Genomic DNA, 18,505 nt, shown 5'->3' on the forward strand with positions numbered 1-18,505 from the left:
AGGTAATTCCTGAATTCTTATCCACTGAATGAATAAGCAAGCAGATATTTTGGGTGCTTAAAAATATATACATTGATTATTGGCACTGACCTCCATCGCATATACTCTGCAAGCAGATTTCCTTAGAGCGTGTCTCATCGCCATTTCCAATCCTTCCAGATCATGGTGCTGTATGACGAACCCTAGGACAGGCCACTGGAAATTTCGTTCTCCTTTGGGCAACGAACTGTGAGCCGAGATCAGGCGAGACAGTTCAGGGGATGGATGTCGAAGGAGAGATGATCCTACTTCTGTTAAAGAAGACCATTTAATAGCTAAAATATTTGAAAATAAATGAGGCATTGTGATATTAAAAAGTTAAAAGTTCCATTGTAAAATGCATGCTTTACTGAATCACACATATAATCCCTGATCGGGATTATCCCTCTATCGATTCCAACAGAAATAATAGCTTTGGAGATTCACCACATCCTGGCAGATTCGTTTTCAAGCAGCAAATAGACAGGTTTCCATATTTCTGCAAATTTAAGCAAGACGTTTGGGACAATCCATCAGAATTGAAGGATTGAACTGGCAGCTTACATGGAAATGCACAAACTTGCCTCACGGCAATTGTTAAGCTGCTCCATTAGGTTAACATACAGGATCGTAGGAACATTGCAACCATGACAGCTCTTTGAAAGAGCGGTCTAAATTAGTCCTACATCCCGGTCTTCCCCCGTAACCCTCCAAATTAACCCAGAGTGCCTTCTATTTTCGTCTGGAATGTCCTAATGAAGCTGCTACAATCGGTTTCTCCTATTTTCATCAAATCAGCAGTTTTGAGCAATATAGAAATACTGAGCACATGATGCTGCTCCATTTCAACAGGCCACCTTACTTGACTTAAAGCTATTTTTAAAAAAATCTCTCCTGTATTCCACTCATCTTACAGCACTCTGCTGCTTGCTGTTTTGCAGCATTCTCTTCTGTTTTTGATTCTGACTCATGTCAGCTTTTAGTTAACTTACTACTCTCTGCACCAAAAGGGGAATCCACTAATCTATCTCGGCAATGTTCGCTGAGAGCTCACGCAGAAGGACAATATGGAAATTGCAATTTATGAATATTAATGGAACTTATTCTTCACGTTGCTTTTTCGACCTATAGTTATGCAGCTTTTGCCAAAACCTTTAGCACATTTTAATGAACATTTTGATTTTGACAACTGCATTTTTTGATTTACACGTACATGGGATAAGGTATGAATACATTTGTTTCAGTTCATCAGATTAAAAAAAACTTGACTCTGTTACAAGGGGCGACCCAAACAAGTTACTGAATATGAATAATAGCGAATCCTCTCTCCAATCTATATAGGGCTAAGTTACAACAGCTTATATTTACAGAATTTTTAATGTGATAAAATGTCCCAAAGCACGTAAGCATTATAAATATTACATTGAGTCACTTAAGGGGACATTAGATCAGATGACCAAAAGCTTGGTCAAAGAGGTGGGTTTTAAGAAACGGAGGAGAGAGAAGAGAGAGAGATGGAGAGGCAGAACGGTATGTATGTGTGGGGGAAATTTCAGAGCTCAGGGTCTAGGGAGCCTAATGCACAGCCACCAAAAATGGAGTGATTAGAATCAGGGATGATCAAGTGGCCAGCATTGGATAAGTGCAAATATTTGAGATTGTGGAGCTGCAGGAGATTACACAGATTGGGAGATTACAGAGATGTTAGAAATGTAGCCATCGGTTAGGTTGACCTGCCTTTCATTTTTAAGAGGAATTATTAAATTATAGGACAGGTCTTAAAAGGATATTCTGCCTAATTCACATTAGACCAGTCTGTGCATCAATTGAGTCAAAGCGTTCAAATTATGCTAGCCATGCTTATGCCTTCCGCATTCAAGAATAGCCAACTTTTCTTCAAAAACAGCTGTGAAAGTGACACAGAATCAAAAAACAAGTAGTCATACTGAGGCTGAATGGCAACTGCAGAAAGAAATTTCAGCAGAGGCATTTTTGCAGTTTGAACCTACAGGTTAAGTATTCCAGTTAAGGGCAGAACGGTGGCATAGTGGTTAGTGCTGCTGCCTCACGGTGCCGAGGTCCCAGGTTCAATCCAGGCCCTGGGTCACTGTCCGTGTGGAGTTTGCACATTCTCACCGTGTTTACGTGGGTTTTGCCCCCACAACCCAAATATGTACAGGGTAGATGGATTGACCATGCTAAATTGCCCCTTAATTGGAAAAAATGAATTAGGTACTCTAAATTTATTTTTAAAAAGTATTCCAGGTAAACCACTGGCAAAGAGTTGATTGATGATCCCACCTTTAAGGCCAAAAAACATTGCCACTTTCTACAGAGTACCTACTAAAGCACAGCCCAGAATTTGCGCTAAAGGCTCAGCAATTGGCACACGCTATTTTTTTTTCAGTTGCCCATGCCCATTTAATTCCTGACATTTTGCCCTGTGGGTCGCTGGAAGGGGAGATGAAAAATTGAGTGAATAGGGCCTTAGCCAACCCGATTGATGGACTATGCAACTAACTGAACAAGGACAGAGAAGGAAGTGTAGTTGCAGATTGGTGAATTCAATGTCAAAATCAGGTTCAAAAAGAGAAAGAGGGAAAAAGACAAATTTCTTTGAGTGAGTGGAAAAGAGAAACAATAAATAAAAACCTCCAACAATAATTTAAACCTAATAGAATGTGTCTTCACAGTTGTAATATAGTTCTTTTTCACTGCCAAAGTTGTTGACTGGCTGTATTTAACACATCACATTGTTAAAAAGATACAGTTTCACATGGAATGCAATCAAAAGCCTGAATTTGCAAAGATAACAGCACAGTAGCACTTTAACACAAATTTTCAATTCCCTTGCATTTGTCCTTGCCTAAAATTGCAGTTTGAGCAAGCTTGAGGAGCTGCACCATATCTTTCGATTAGGCAAGATGTTAATGGCCATACTGAGGTATGATATGACTGAGTGCTTTTGAGACACATAAAATAGAAATAAAGTAAAAATATTGATGAAAATGTTATATGTCATCACCATCGTAGCCAGAGACTTCTCACCTGCATCACCACTGTTAACTCTTCGCCTGGGAATAGCTTTCACACGCGCAGGTGAAGTAGAGTGCTGTTTGTCATATTCTGATGCAACAACTGAGTATGATCGTTGGAAGACGCTACGCTTTGCTGTATCATTTTCCATTATAGGGCTTGTTTCAAGACTGTAAAAACAAGTAAAATACATCATTCCGCAGACTTGTTAAGAAAGGAGTTTAGTTCAACAACATTCATCGTTAATACTACACAGTACCATAACAGAATTGTTTATTAGAAGTACCTAGGAGGCATTGATTTCAGGTTGGTTTCGGGCTCGTCAAATACATGAGGGCAGGCATCGGGTGTAACCGATATGTATGGCGCTGGTACAGAGGTGGAACGAAGGTATCTCATTTCATCTTGGAACAGGTGATCATCATGGTAGCCGGTAAAGTTCTCTGAATGCTGTCTATTAGGCAGAGTTTCACAACTGTGAATTACAGTTAAATTGCAGCGGCAAAAGATTTTCACATGGTAATACCTATTCAAATGTACGCTACACCAGAAGATTGCAAGAGGATTGCAAAGAAAGTTGATTAAATATTATTTTAAGAATCAATGTGATTTCACGAATGAAACAAATTCCTAATCAAGTCTCTGAATCAGAATTTCTTTATTAAAAAAATCTGCAAACAATGAGATCAATTTTACAGTAGAAAAATTGAGGATGTGGTGTGGTACTGAATCACGCAAACCAGAAAGGCTCTAGGGTTGATCTCTGGTGCGTGCGGAGTTGCCTTTAACTAGCAAGGCAATTGACCTAGTCTCTTTGGATGAATGAGCAAGGAAATGGTATGGGATGCTTTTGATAATCTCAGCAACTTTCTGCTGCAGGTACTCCAAGTTGATAGCCAAACACTTTGGAGTTCAATATCAAAGGGATCAGATACTTACTGAACAAATATTTCATTACACATTTATGAAAGAAATCTTTGGATTCCCCAGGGCATTATTTTTGGCCACTTGGGGAAAAAAAACTGGTTGGGATATTGTTGGAAAAATAATGTTAACAATGCAAGGTGTTTCTCATCTAGAAATCAGACAGTAAATTAACGGTTTTAAAAGATAAGCATTGAGTTGCCAATCTCCAGAGCGTGCTCACCAATTTACACGATTCCACTGTTTGCTTTGTACACACGGCAGCTTGCCCTTAGCTCTACTGTTATTTTTAAGAGCTTGTTGGATATACACTCCATTAAGTTTACCACAGAAAATTAGGGCTAGAACTTAACAGTGCAAGTACCTTTCAACAACATAATGATTGTTACTATGCAACGTTAATCAACCTTTCTGATTCAGAAAGGGAAAAATTTAAACTGTTCAACATCATACCAGCACACAATAGACTATTTTGTTAGAGGTTTTAAAAATGTCAAAATTAAACCTTTTCTTTACTTTTCCTACCTGTCTTTTTTTTCTCGTAACTCAACCTTTATTTCTCTATTTGCAACTAAATTGTTTCTACTTCATAAATTCTAAATCATCCTTCTTCTCTGCTAGTTCGGTTTTGCTTTCTCAATCTTTAAATCCTATTGATCCAGATTTTGCAGTCAGTGGCGAAGCAAGTGCACTCACTCGCTCACCACTGACCACGAGAAAGCTTTACTGAGATCTAGTTCGCCCTACAGCAATATCATCAAGCTGTTCAGACAGTCAAGCACATTGAAGAATTCTCACATCTCCAGCCAACCTTGAACTGAAATTCACTAATAATAAAATCATTTTCGAAAAATTTAGAGTTAAATAAAGTTAAATAAGTTAGTTGCAGAAATATCAATTTAACATTTCACCCCAGACAGAAGAGTTTTACTTCAGTACTATCCTAAGGTGTCAACTTAGATTGTGTGTGTACACCTCATGTCTTGAACATACACAAGTGCTGGTAATCTGAACTGGTACAATAGACAAAGTTGCATCAAGTCATTCTGTACTACCAGTTTAATTCCTTAATTTGTTCTTGTATAATAGTATACCATCCTGCCTATTAGCAGATTTTTACTGTGTAGAAACCATTGACATTGTTGAGCAAATCTGTCATGCTGTACCTTGCAAGGGTCTGTAGATAAAGGCATGGATATTTACTGGGTATCTCATCAGAGATGCCCTCTTTCAGACTTGGGAGGTGTGAATGAAAAGGCCTTGGGGTATGGTAACAAAGAATATTTGGTTCAGCTGCACTACTCAGCGAGAGCAAGAACATAGCGTTTGCTTTAATCACTTGATGAGCTTCCATAGAGGGCAAGGCTCGTGGTGTCTTCACTTGCACCGGTTTTTTTCTGGCTTGTTTAACCTGAAAAAGAAAAGCACTAACATTGATAGAGTGCCTTTTCCCCAAATTAAAACAAAATGGGAACGTTTAAGGTTAAAAAAGTTTAACCAATATTCAGTATTGATTATCACATTTTATAAATAAAATCACACATTTTATAAATAAATCACCAAGGCAGAAATCTGAGTAATTTATTTCGGTTCCAATCAAAGTTTAAAAAAGCTAAAGGCTTCAAACGATCAATGTTCTACAAGATGCATACTTCAACTCAAAGAGTAGAATTCATTCAAGAGCACACTTAACATTTACTGGGAATCAAGGGCAGAGCACTGGCTTTTCTTCAAACTACTTTGAATGTTTTGCATTATCCAAAATAATTTGGATTATTTTCATTGCAGTGTCACAAACTGGAGCTTGAAAATAAAATCACGTACGCACCAAAAATACAACTTTATTCATCATTTCCGCATGCAGTACTTCAACTTAGTCATATTTATGTAATGCAGGGTGCTAGCGGAAAGTGAAATATATATAATAATGTTATGGGCCAGGGTTTAGAGAACCCCAAAGTGTATCATGGAGTTCAACTGACCCACAACTTTTAATAGATTGTGGTATGGGGAGCACACGGCCCACTACAGGTATGGTATAGCAGAAATAAAAAAGTATTTTTTAAAGCAAAACCATGTTTATTCTATGAACTCAAACCTTTTTAAAAGATAGTGAACATCTTAGCAACAATTAATTCAAATACAACCCCCAAAGAATACAACACTAAGTAATCCTTTAAGCTTTCCTTTTAACATCCATAAGACTTAAAAACATAACGTTTAACAGAAGCATATCAGGTTAAAGTCAGTACTGAGAGCAATTATTAGTTTTAAATCACCAAAGGATCGATTTACAGTTTTTAAATTGGAGAGAGACTAATACCCCTTCTGGCTGTGACTGCAGCTATCCAGCTCTGAAAACGAAACTAAAACACACCCTGCGAGCAAACAGCCTAAAACGAAAGTAAAAAGCTGACAGACAGCCCAGGACCACCCACACTCTGACATCACTGATAAACACCCATTTCTTAAAGGTACATTTCTTAAACACCCATTTCTTAAAAGTACTCTCACATGACAATAATAATCTTTATTGTCACGAGTAGGCTTACATTAACACTGCAATGAAATTGCTGTGCAAAGCCCCTAGTTGCCACATTCCGGCACCTGTTCAGGTACTTTGAAGGAGAATTCAGAATATCCAATTCACCTAACAGCACGTCTTTCGGGACTTGTGGGAGGAAACCGGAGCACCCGGAGGAAACCCACGCAGACACGGGGAGAACGTGTACCAATTGTCACACAGACAGTGACCTAAGCCGAGAATCGGACCTGGGACGAGCTGTGAAGCAACACTGCTACCGTTATAAGTTCAGATACTAAGCATGCATCTCAGTTTTGTAGGATTGCAGAAGTGTACCAAGTTGCTTCACTGTTTTTCCAATGATAAATTATTGTTTGTGACAAAGGGTGATTCTCAAACAAAATATATACTAATTATACTTAAACTTGAATTATTCAACTTCAATGCAATTCTTATAACTTGAGTTGCACAGCCCTTCCTAAACCGCCAACATGATCATACAGCACATAAATGCTCCAGTCTTTCGCGTCTCAACACTACTGACGAGAGCTTTGACTCATGCTAGTTATGTTAGCATTCATAGCTAAATAGAATACTGTCAATCTGGAAATACTTTCATTTTTGGTTAACATTTAAGCTTCATGGTGGTGTTGAAAGTGTTATATTCGGCTATTTATTATTTAGATGAACTAGTTGGGAATATTGGAGAAGGGTTGGTTTGGGACCACAATACACTTTCAGCATTGGGAGCTAGCTGTAGCTCTGACTAATGGAATGAAAGTCTTCCCTTGTTCAGTTGGCTACAAAGATTCCACATGAAATTTCACACTCTCAAATCAGCTCTTCATCAACCATAAACTGAAATTAATTTAACAAGTTGGAGAAAAAAACCAAGAAGAATGGTGAATGCATGGGAAAGATGAAGGCTTCGTTAATTCTGCTGAGGTTAATGTTTCAGATCTCTATTGAGGCAAAGTCAATACTAGTTTTACTCTGAAATCTAGCTTTCCCTGGCTGACTTGGATGCCTATGAAACAAAGCATTCCGCTTAGAATATTGATAGCTAGAGCAGGAACAGATTTGCATAGACTATACCCATGCAGGGAATTCACTTGCAGAACTAAATCAGGTTCAAAGACTTGTATTTGTTAGGAAACTGGTCTTGTGCCATTTGAAGAGTAATCTATTGAGCACAACACATTTCAAATTTATTATATCAAATGTGGAACATATGCAAAATTGTGCAGATTCATAAATTTGCTCAGAAACTGCAATTAGTGAGATGAGTGCCTGGAAATCTCAGGATTACAATGCTTCGTAAAGCTCAAACATCCCGCACCAAAAATGTTTTTGACTATTTCCATCCCCCGAATCGAAACTCAACTCACGTAGAGCTCAAGCTATGCAATATGAAGCAACATGGTGAGATATTTCTCTGCAGTGTGCGGCGAAGATTGCCTTAATTGGGCGTAGGAATTAATTTTGACTTGTGTACAATGGAATATGTACCTTTTCACGAGCTGCAGCTTGTTTCTCCCGGAGATATTTTTCTCTGCAACGATCACATACAAGATACCAGGTGCTTCCTCCAACACCTCCATCACCACAGTTCCCTGCCCAGCCGCCACAGAAGTGACCAATGCTATTATAGCCCTGCCCTCCAGCATAGCGACCACAACCTTTTGCAAATGAAAACAGAGTGTTCAGTACAGTTCTTACAGATCCAACAAAAAGTTGATTTAACTTCATACTCTTCGGATATCAAATTTAATGGCAATCATCAAACTGTTTATATAGAATTAGTGATAATCACAGGACAGATAGTAAGAGGCATCAGGAGGACACAGATTGGTGAAGTGGGCAAAGCACATAGCAGATGAAATTTAACACGGATGTATTAAATACATTTGGTCGTGACAATGAGAAAAAGCAATATGAGCTGAATTGTACGATTTTGAAGGGGGTGCAGGAACAGCAGGTCCTGGGGTTGTATGTACAGAAATCTTTGAAGGTAGCCGGACAAGTTAGGAAAGCTGTTAATACAAAACGTGGGATCTTCGGTTTTATCAAGAGGCATCGAGTACAAAAGCAGAACCATTATTCTCACAAAAATCAAGGCTGACACTCAGAGCAGTGCTGAGGGGCTGCTGTCCTTTTGAGAGTAGTGCCATCTGTTGGAGAAGTCATCTTTCAGAGAAGACATTAAATCAAGGTTCCATCTGCCTGCTCTGCTGGATGTTAAAGATTCCTTGGCACAACTCTGAAGAAGAGTAGGGAAATTGTTCCCAGTATCCTGGCCAATAATACTCAATATACTAAAACAGATTATCTGGTCATTACCTCATTGTTTTTGTGGGAGCTTGCTCAACAGTGATTACAATTCAAAAGTATTTCATTGACTGTAAAGCGCTTTGAAATGTCCTCAATGGACGGAAAAATAACTTTACAAATGCAATTTAAAACAAAAAAAAAGTACTGGTTAAGCCTCAGTTGCAGCATTATGTTCAATGCTGGGCAGAAAACCCAGAGATTTACTAAAATGGTACCAGGGATGAGGGACTGTTATGTGGAGAGATTGGAGAAGCTGGGATATTCCTTGAGGCAGCAGAAGATTATGATGAGATTTGAAAGATGCTAAAGAATGGTTTCAATAGAACGGATGATGAGGAATTGGTTCCAGTGGTAGAAAGGTTGGTAACCAGAGAGACAGAATTAAGGTGATTGGCAAAGGAACCAGAGGTGATGAAAAAACTGACCTTGACCATGACAAAATAAGCACTGGATGAAGTGCAGAAAGGTGTCAGAATAGATGGTCAACTGGTAAAGGTAGTGAGATGTGTGGAGGACCAGGTTGTTCTGATTTGGAATGTACTGCCAGAAAGGGCGATGGAAAGGATACAATCATGACATTCAAAAGGAGAACCGGACAAATATGTGAAGAAGAAAAAAAATACAGGGGGATGGGGAAAGAACAGGGAAGCGGGATTAATGGAATATCTTCTCTAAAGAAAGAATGGGCACATTTATAAGAAAATAAAGCAATTCTTTGCAGGGGGATAGGCAAACACAGAGGGGACCGGACGGTAGAGATGGAATACTGCTTACAGATTCTGAGGATAGAAAGAATAGATGGAAAGAACGCATTGAAGACATTAATGATAAAGATTGCAAATCAACAGATCAAGGATCAGAGAACGGTGGTAACATTTCACAGGATGATTCTGGGCCTGATCTTCTGGAGTGCGAAATATTTAGAGTCACAGAAGAACTAGAGGGAGGAAAGGATGTGGTCACATCCTTGCGGAAACATTAAAGGAACTGGAGAGAGGGCAATGAGAGAATTGATGATTAACTTGTGCAAGGAAATGGATAGTAATGAACAATGGTTGTAAAATGCACAATGGGTTCCATTGGGGAAAGAGGGCAAATACCAGCCATAACTTTGATTACACATGCATCTAAGGTAATGTTAAAGATCCAAGCAAATAAATTGGGAGCCAAAGCAAGCAATACATCGATTGTGATCAATTCAGCTTTTGCAATGGTTGCGGAACTAGAGAGGCTAAAGAAGTGATAAGAGTACTAAGCCAAAGAAGCATAGAATAGCAGCACGAAGTGTAGACCTGCTTTGGGCATTATGAAAAAGCCTTCAGCCGGGTGAACTGGCAAAAACTGCTGGAGATGATCAGAGTTGATCGGAGATAAAATAACGATTGTTGCTCTGTACATGGGGCAGTGACTGCTACAATCAGAACATTTTTTGATGAAAGTGAACGTGGCATAACCAGGTGTGGGGTGAGGCTGTCTTCTATCACCATCGCTCCTTAACATCTTTGCAGAAACCATGATAAAAGAAGCACTGGATGAAGTGCAGGAAGGTGTCAAGAGTAGATGGTCAACTGGTGAAGGTAGTGAGATGTGTGGAGGACTAGGCCCCAGTGGCCACTCTTCAAATATTAATGGACAAAATGAATGAAGTGGTGAAAGTTTATGCAATGAAAATTAATGTAAAAAAAGATGGAGGTCATGAAGATTTGAAGAAATAATAGTTGGAAAGCAGAGATCAAAATAAATGGTCTGCAGCTGGAACAGGTATCACAATTTAGTTGCCCGGGAAGCATCTTGTTGGAAGATGGTTACTCTCTCTCTTTCTTCTGGGACCGTGCCCTGAGAGAGCATTGACTACCATGGACCTCCATGTTAATCTTGCTCTGGAGGTGTGGATCATTAGTGGTACATACATACAGTTTGCGAGACTCTTCAACAGAGATTACTTTTTGTCTACCTTGATCTCTTTCAGCATCAGAATCAGATTTTCTAAACCATGACTTAAAATGTGCCCCAGAAATTCCAACTGTCTGTTCCTTATATTGGTCAGCAGAATTCTTTGGAGCTCAGATTTTATTAGCACCATTTCATTGGTCGCATGACTTGACTAAGATGTTGTTCTTATTCGCCACATAAAAACACAACTTGGCAGCCTCAATTCTTCTCTGCATTGATTCACTGATCAGAGCTAGAATAGCAATGGCAAAGAATGCATTCTCCAAACAAAGAATTTTTCAGCAAATGAGTGAGTGTATATCTTAAGAAGGGAATGATCGAGACTGAGATTTAAAGATTAGAAAGTTGTAAAAAGGTGGTTCTGGAGCAGAAGGGAGTGGGTCAGTTGGAGAGAACACAAGAACAATGAAGATTTTCTTAGGATTGTAGGGGAGGAAAGATCATACATACGAACATATGAATTAGTAGCAGTAATATGCCATTTGTCCCCTTGAACCTGCATTGTTATTCATTAAGATCACTGTTCATTTGATTGTGGCCTTAACACCACGTTGTGCCTACCCTGATAACCTTTGACTGCCTTGTTAGTCAAGAATCTATCTCTGCCGTAAAAATATTCATTGACACTGCCTCCACCACTCTCTGGGAAAGAGAATTCCATAGATTCTTGACTCACAATAAACGTAGAATCATAGAATTTATAGTGCAGGCGGAGGCCATTCGGCCCATCGAGACTGCACCGGCCCTTGGAAAGAGCACCTCATTTAAGCCCACACCTCCACCCTATCTCCGTAACCCCACCTAACCTTTTTGGACACCAAGGGTAATTTAGCATGGCTACTCCACCTAACCTGCACATCTTTGGACTGTGGGGGGGAAACTGGAGCACCCGGAGGAACCCACGCAGACACGGGTAGAATGTGCTGACTCCGCACAGTCAGTGACCCAATCCAGTAATTGAACCTGAACCCTGGAGCTGTGAAGCAACAGTGCTAACCACTGTGCTGCCCATCTTATCTTCTGTGTTAAATGGGACATCCCAAAAATGTGCCCCCCTAGTTCTGGTCTCTCCCAAATGAAAACATCCTTTCAGCATCCACCCTGTCATGCCCTCTTAGGAGCTTAGACGTTTCAATCAGATCAACTCTCAAACTTCTAAACTCCAGTAAATATAAGCTCAGCGTGTCCAACCTTTCCTCATAACATAACCCCTACGCCCCTGGTATCAGTCGAGTGAACCCTCCTTGTATTGCTTCTAACACATTTAAATCCTTTTTTAAATAAGGAGACCAAAGTTAGTATTTAGGTGCAGCAAGTACCTGTACAACTATAGCAAAACATCTCTCCCTTTTTATTTGATTCTCCTTGCAATAAAATAATATCCATTTGCTTACCTAATTACTTGCTACACCTGAATGGTCGTTGGGAGGGGTGGAAATCGGGGTCAGAGAAGGGCAAGGCTTTCCTGAGGGGCCAGGGTGAAAACAATCTGGCCCCTCTTGGCCAACTTACCTTGAAGAGCCAGCAGCTTGGTTCAGCTACCAGCATTTCTGCAGTTCAAGCCTAATCCACACACACTGTTCAAGTCAGTGCTATGACTTTAATATGCGAGTTACTTGCTGTTTTTGGGGAGTTATTTCTGCATTTTTAAAAAGGGATGGTGCTGGGCGGGGGGGAGAAGAGAGAGAGAGAGAGAGAGAGAGAGCGAGATGCTGGGTTGCCCTATCCTTATATTTTACATCGTCCACCACATCACCACCGCCCCAGGCCCGTTTGTCAGGGGTTAAAATCAAGGCCCCAACATGCAATGCTTTCTTGAGTTACTGGAGGGCTGACTGCACCTATGGAAGTAAACGTCAGCAAGAATCAGTACCTTCAGAAGGCAAGAATGCAGAGCAGCCAGAATAAAAAGCCAGTTGAAAATAAGAAACACAATCAAAAGCTCCTATTGAATTTAAGGTTAGGGCTCAGTCTGAGCATCCTAAAATTGCAGAAGTGAAGCAGCTATACTCAATGAATGAATCTTGAAACTTATTGGCAACTGATCGAAAAAGAGCAAAATCTGATCCAAGTATTATTTTACACAATTTGCCATTTTTGTTCATTTAAAATTCAGCAGCCTTTTGAGGTGAACCCAAAAACCAAGGTGTACTAATGTAAATACACTATGATAACTAAAAGATAATTTACTTAAGCTGTAGATACATATCTTTTTAACTGGGAAGAGTAAGAAATAAATTAGTTACCTGGATGAACTTGTCTCATGTGATAAGTTACAGGATATTGATGGGATTCACCACACAGCTCACATATAGTGTCTTTCTCAGGGCCTCCCATTGCGAGCTGCGCCATTTCTCCAAAAAGATTTCCTCTGGGTCTTGCCTCTGCTTTGTCTTTTTTCTTCTTCTCTTTCTTGCTCTTTTTGCTATCTTTTTCATTCTCTTTTTTCTTCAGTATAGCACTTGAACCAGGGCTGGGAAAGATCATGTTCTGAGTGGCTGCTTTTATGGTTGCCAATGAGATATCTTCCCAAAAGGCAACAAGGTGCTGCAAAGTAAGAGGCAAAGAGGACCTGCTCTTCATAGAATGAAGGCTCAAAGTTTCATAGGCTGTTGAATCTGCTTTTCCATCTTCATTTTTCTCAGGCAGGGGGGGTTCTTTGAGCATCGAGAGCACCTTATTTTTATTAATACTGCCCATTTTAGATATGTCTGGACCATGAGGAGAAATATTAAACATATTTAGAGCAGATGATATTTCCAATGAATGCCTGTTCTTTAGTTTAGTCTCTCTCTCTTCGATGCCTTGCTGGCTGTGAAGGCTGCTTCTCATTGGTGCATATTCTTTACTGAGGTCAGGGTTGAACTTCAAGAAAGATGAACATGCCATTGCATCGTGGACAACCCCTTCATGCCATAGGAAAGATGCAAACACTGCACGGGCACATTCTGCGACAGAAGGAGACATTGCTTGTTTTGGTGGCTCAACAGATGAATTACTCTCGTCCTTGAAAATAGTTCCCATTTTCTCCTTCTTGGGTCTAGTGTGTCTGGCAGGGCTCTTACGACTCATTTTAGGGGATGATCTAGTTTCTTGTTCTTCTTTGGGTGGAGCCTTTCCAATGCTGAAATGGACCTTTGGGGAGGAGTCATCAGAGTTTTGCATTTCAGCTATCTTTTCAGAGACTGCATCTGAATTACTGGTTGTTGTCAGAGTACTAGATGTACAAATCGCAACTATCTCACTGTGAAGATTTTCTTGCACTATCTGGGGGGATGGTGTTCTGTTCTCTGTGTTGGCTGCAGTTTTTGCCTCCTTGGGTAGTAGTTTTGGTTTAGGTGAAGTTGACCGCCCTCGTAAAGGTTCCATTAGAGGAACCTTTTTCTTACGAACGGTATCAGGGTCCAAAGTATACGAGTCAGATTTTGATCTCTCGCGTGGTGGATCCAACCTAATTTTTGCCGTTGTGTTTGCTTTGTGAATTAGAGGAGAAGATGGCCTAGGAGAATTGGGACTTGATGGGCTGCTTTTCCCAGATGATAACTTCTGCTTTGACAACGCTGACCGTGATCCTGGTGATGGTGACTCCGCTCTTAGCCCAGCAGCAGTCTTCTCATCTGTTTTTAGTGACTGCAATGTGTTATGATTTGGAGAAAGGGATCTACTGTGAGAGTCTGATCGCAATTTGGCAGTATCTGATTTAAGCATGAGGGATTCACTTGCGGACAGATTTTCTGCATTTTTTGTCTTTGTCTGTTCTGCAGCAGCCTTACTGATCCGACCTTCAATTTTTTGTAAGCGATTTTCAGTTTTATGCTTACAGGCCAAATCAAAGTTTCCAGGTGGTCTTCCAGATACTACAACATTTCCTTTATCACCTGAAAATCACATTTCAAAGAGATAGTCAGTCATTTATATACTTTATATTTAGAATAAAAAGAAGCTATTTCATTATATTTCCCAATGTCCAGCAGCAAAGATGAATGGAATTTCCCAGCTCCCTTATAACAGTAAGGAATAGCATGTTTCTCAGTCCACACTTCACAAATAATGCGCTGTTCTTTTGGTTCAAGACTACAGCAGCAAAGAAAAACCAATAAGAGGGGTGCAGTCATTGTTAACATTATAATGAAAATAAACAAAAATACAGCTATGAACATTAAGCTAGTTATCATAATGGTTGATCAAAAAGGGTCAGAATCACTGCAAAACTGGTAAAGCATATTTTTCCAATGCTATTTTCCCATCTCATTTCCAAATAAATCCATTCACAAAACTGTAGATTCCCTTTACAATGTTACCCAGAAGATTGGACTTAGCTAAGTGACCACAGGAATATTTTTAAAGTCAGAAGGTAAAAGCCCTTCCATGTTTGAAGCCCTTCTGATCCTTGGAAACAAACATTGGATGAAGCTCAGTGTCTTCCATTTTAAGTTTGACAAATGAGTCTCAGTCTGCATAACTTTGTGTAAAAAAAAACCAAATTGCCATGGTTAGGCTATTGTATTACTCCCTATTCCGTAAGTCGCATACGAAATTGGTAAACTGGTTCCCAGTTTTAACAGCAGAAGTAACAGGATTTTTCAGTAAAAAATATATTTAACTGCGCAGCTTGTTCAATAAACAATCATTGGCTTGCCCCAAAATTTTTAAAAGGAGTACATTTGGTAGTTTTGTTCATAAGTTCCAGAAAGATTCTATATTGATCAATTTTTAAATCAAAAACGCCCTCAAGAGTCTCAAGAACTTTGTGTGAAAATACAGTTCAACTCTTCAGTACAAACTAGTGAAATAATTAGCTCCAAATGTTTTAGAAGGAATCAGTGTATGAAACAATAAATAATTCTGCACGGTAAACACGGACCATGAAGTGCAAAAAAATTAAATATACGTCAACATGAATGTATAAGCAAGAGCAAAAGCAGCACTGTTATCCTCTGCAGGAGTCCAACAATCATATAATCAGACTTTTTTTTCAATCACTACATGCATACCCACCCTTTGACTTCAGAGACACAGAACAGACACCTGACCCAGGGCCTGCGGAACTATTACTTTTGTATGCACGCTCACGTGATGCAAGGCTGCGGGATGAAGTGTCTACAGAGGAAGACAGTGGCAGATAAGCAGCAGAGATTCAATGACAGAAACGCTTCAGCAGCAAGAATAAGCAAAGAAGCTATTTACAGGTACATTTAAAAGTTAGAAAAAAACCAAATTTAGATGTATGCTTTGGAATTAGATAAAACCTGGGAGGTTTTGTTTCTGTTTTGACTTCTGACAATTCAGCACGTGTTGCCATTTTGTCAGTGCTAATGCAATGGAACCATCCATTTGTTTAAAAAAAACTTTGATAACAGTAAGGAGCATCCCAGTCTGCACAAGTTACTATCAAGTAACAAAATGCTGTAAAATCTTTATCAAAAGACAAATGCTTCAAAATTAGTGTACAAAATTAAATTTACCACAGTACTCTACTGATGGAAGAGAGTCTACAGAACAACAATAGTAAAGCAACAGGATGGAATATGATAGGCAGGTGAGACAGACAGACTTACTCAGAAGCTGTGGTTGAGACTGCGGCAAGGAAAGGGGCTGTCCAAACACAAATGGGCTGTGAACAAGGGAAGAGGAAGGCTTTGCAGCTTGACCAAAGACGCTAGAAGCTGGAAGGGAAGGCTGTGACTGAATGGTATTCAGTATGGCACTCAGCTGGTCACCTGCAGCAGGCAAAATTAAGTAAGACTATGTTTGGTTCCTTAACTCCCTCAATTGATATTTTCCAATGATATTACATTGGCATGAAAGTCTGAGGAAAGTGAAACTAATTTTCAAACCACCCCACAATTATCCAGCAAGTTGAAAACCCGCGTAGTGAATGAATCACACACTTTAATCTGGCCTCAATTGTTGGATACTTGCTTTTAAAGCACGTGTGAGACAATTCTTCACGCCTAGGGTAAGCGGGCAATCATTTCTAAAATGTAGGGATTATATTGCAGTAACATAATTCCTATAAATCTGGAAGACTACCTTTCAAAATATATACGCTCACAAGTAGCAATATTCTTGACCTGTTATCATCTTTGCCTTGAAAGCTTAGTTCTACATAAAGTTCAGCATGGATTCCACCCATTTTGCTCTTTTGAGGTACAATAATAAGCACCAAGTGTCCCTGATCAAATCGTTTTTTATAATCTTGTAAACAGAATTTATTAACATCCATCAAAAGTACTATTATTGGAGTATTCTGCCGTGGGAAGATTTATAAACCTTGGGTTGATTTCAATGAAAACAGATGCGAATGGTTCCCAAATCTCCACAGTAGCCAGTTTCAGAACTAGGATCTGCTTTGCTTGCCATTTCTCAGACGTGCGTCTCTCTTCTGACTAACCTGCTAATTCAGAGGACCTGCAGTTATTGGGCACAAGACAGCCTCTTTCAAAGTCCTTGCTATTTTTCTGTCAGGTTTTCTTTCAGAGGTCCGTTATACTGAATCATCGAATGGTGATAACCGAGGAAGGGGCCATTTGTCTCGTCCTGTCTCTGCCAACTCTCTACAAGGATTTGGTTAATCTCACTCCCTAGCCTTTCTCCACAGCTCTACAAATTCCATCCTCAGGTGCCTTTCCCTTTTGAAAGTGCAGATTCTACCTGCCTCCACCAGACTCTCAGGCAGTGCATTCCAAATTCTTACCACCTGCTATGTAAAAAGATTTTGCTCATGTCACTGTTGTTTTTTTGCTAACCAACTTAAGTGTGTTCTCTGGTTCCTTACGCTGAAGGGACAGTCCCTCGAGATCTACTCTATCTTGACCCATCATAACTTTGAACATCTCTGTCAAACCTCCTCTCAACCGGTTCTCTCGGAATTGTTCCAGCTTCACCAATCTATCCAGTTAACAAATTCCTCATTCATGGAACCATTTTCATCAATCTTTCTGAATCCGCTCTAAATCCTTCAGTGTGGTGCCCAGAATTGGATGGAATATTTCAGTTGAAGCCGAACTAGAGGTTTCTAAAGGTTCATAATTATTTCCTTGGTTTTGTCCTCTTTGCTCTATTTATAAAGCCCACGATCCTGTTTGCTTTTTTAACCACTTTCTCAACCTGCCCTGCCACATTCATTTCGGCGGGAGAACAGCTGGTGAGTCAGTTTCAGCGGGAGCAGTGCGGAAGTGGCTGCTGGGAGGTAAGTCTGTCCTTTAAAAGCACTTGTCTTTGCAGGGGCAGGCCAGTCGATTTCGGCGGGAGAACAGCTGGTGAGTCAGTTTCAGCGGGAGCAGTGCGGAAGTGGCTGCTGGGAGGTAAGTCTGTCTTTTAAAAGCACTTGTCTTTGCAGGGGCAGGCCAGTCGATTTCGGCGGGAGTGGAGCTGGCTGGTTAGTCAATTTCAGCAGGAGCTGAGAATTTTTTTTTTAAAATTAGTGTTTTAGGCGGGAACAGGAAGTCGACCCGCGGACGTCTGGGAAGACCCTCACCAATAAATTCTGGTGGAGAGGAAACCCGAGACACTACACGTGTAGTGTCTCCCACCCGCCCTCCTCCTCTAACCTAATAATAAAACCCATTGGTCTGAGGTAAGTACCATATTTTATTATATTATTATTTTTTATAAAAAATTTAATTTAGTTGTTAAGCCAGATCTTGGTAGAAAGTTCGAGGGATGGCAGGGAAGGGAGTGCAATGTTCCTCCTGCAGGATGTTTGAGGTGAGGGAT

General features: G+C 40.0%; 1 protein-coding gene across 19 annotated transcripts in view; it reads right to left on the reverse strand.

The window, feature by feature from the left end:
- mycbp2 (MYC binding protein 2) overlaps positions 1 to 18,505 on the reverse strand; it is a 224,287-nt gene that overhangs the window by 38,130 nt on the left and 167,652 nt on the right. For 11 of the 19 annotated variants that reach the window (XM_072476174.1, XM_072476181.1, XM_072476189.1 and 8 more), the window contains 8 exons: positions 16,345 to 16,506; positions 15,785 to 15,886; positions 13,033 to 14,664; positions 8,012 to 8,181; positions 5,145 to 5,389; positions 3,341 to 3,529; positions 3,067 to 3,224; positions 91 to 290 (listed from right to left, as the gene is read on the reverse strand). In XM_072476174.1, the coding sequence (XP_072332275.1) occupies positions 91 to 290; positions 3,067 to 3,224; positions 3,341 to 3,529; positions 5,145 to 5,389; positions 8,012 to 8,181; positions 13,033 to 14,664; positions 15,785 to 15,886; positions 16,345 to 16,506 (2,858 nt within the window). The remainder of the gene's footprint in view (positions 1 to 90; positions 291 to 3,066; positions 3,225 to 3,340; positions 3,530 to 5,144; positions 5,390 to 8,011; positions 8,182 to 13,032; positions 14,665 to 15,784; positions 15,887 to 16,344; positions 16,507 to 18,505) is intronic. The other 8 variants (XM_072476177.1, XM_072476176.1, XM_072476185.1 and 5 more) reach the window with 6 other exon arrangements.

Source organism: Scyliorhinus torazame, chromosome 15, assembly GCF_047496885.1.
Source record: "Scyliorhinus torazame isolate Kashiwa2021f chromosome 15, sScyTor2.1, whole genome shotgun sequence".
NCBI classification, from domain to species: domain Eukaryota; kingdom Metazoa; phylum Chordata; class Chondrichthyes; order Carcharhiniformes; family Scyliorhinidae; genus Scyliorhinus; species Scyliorhinus torazame.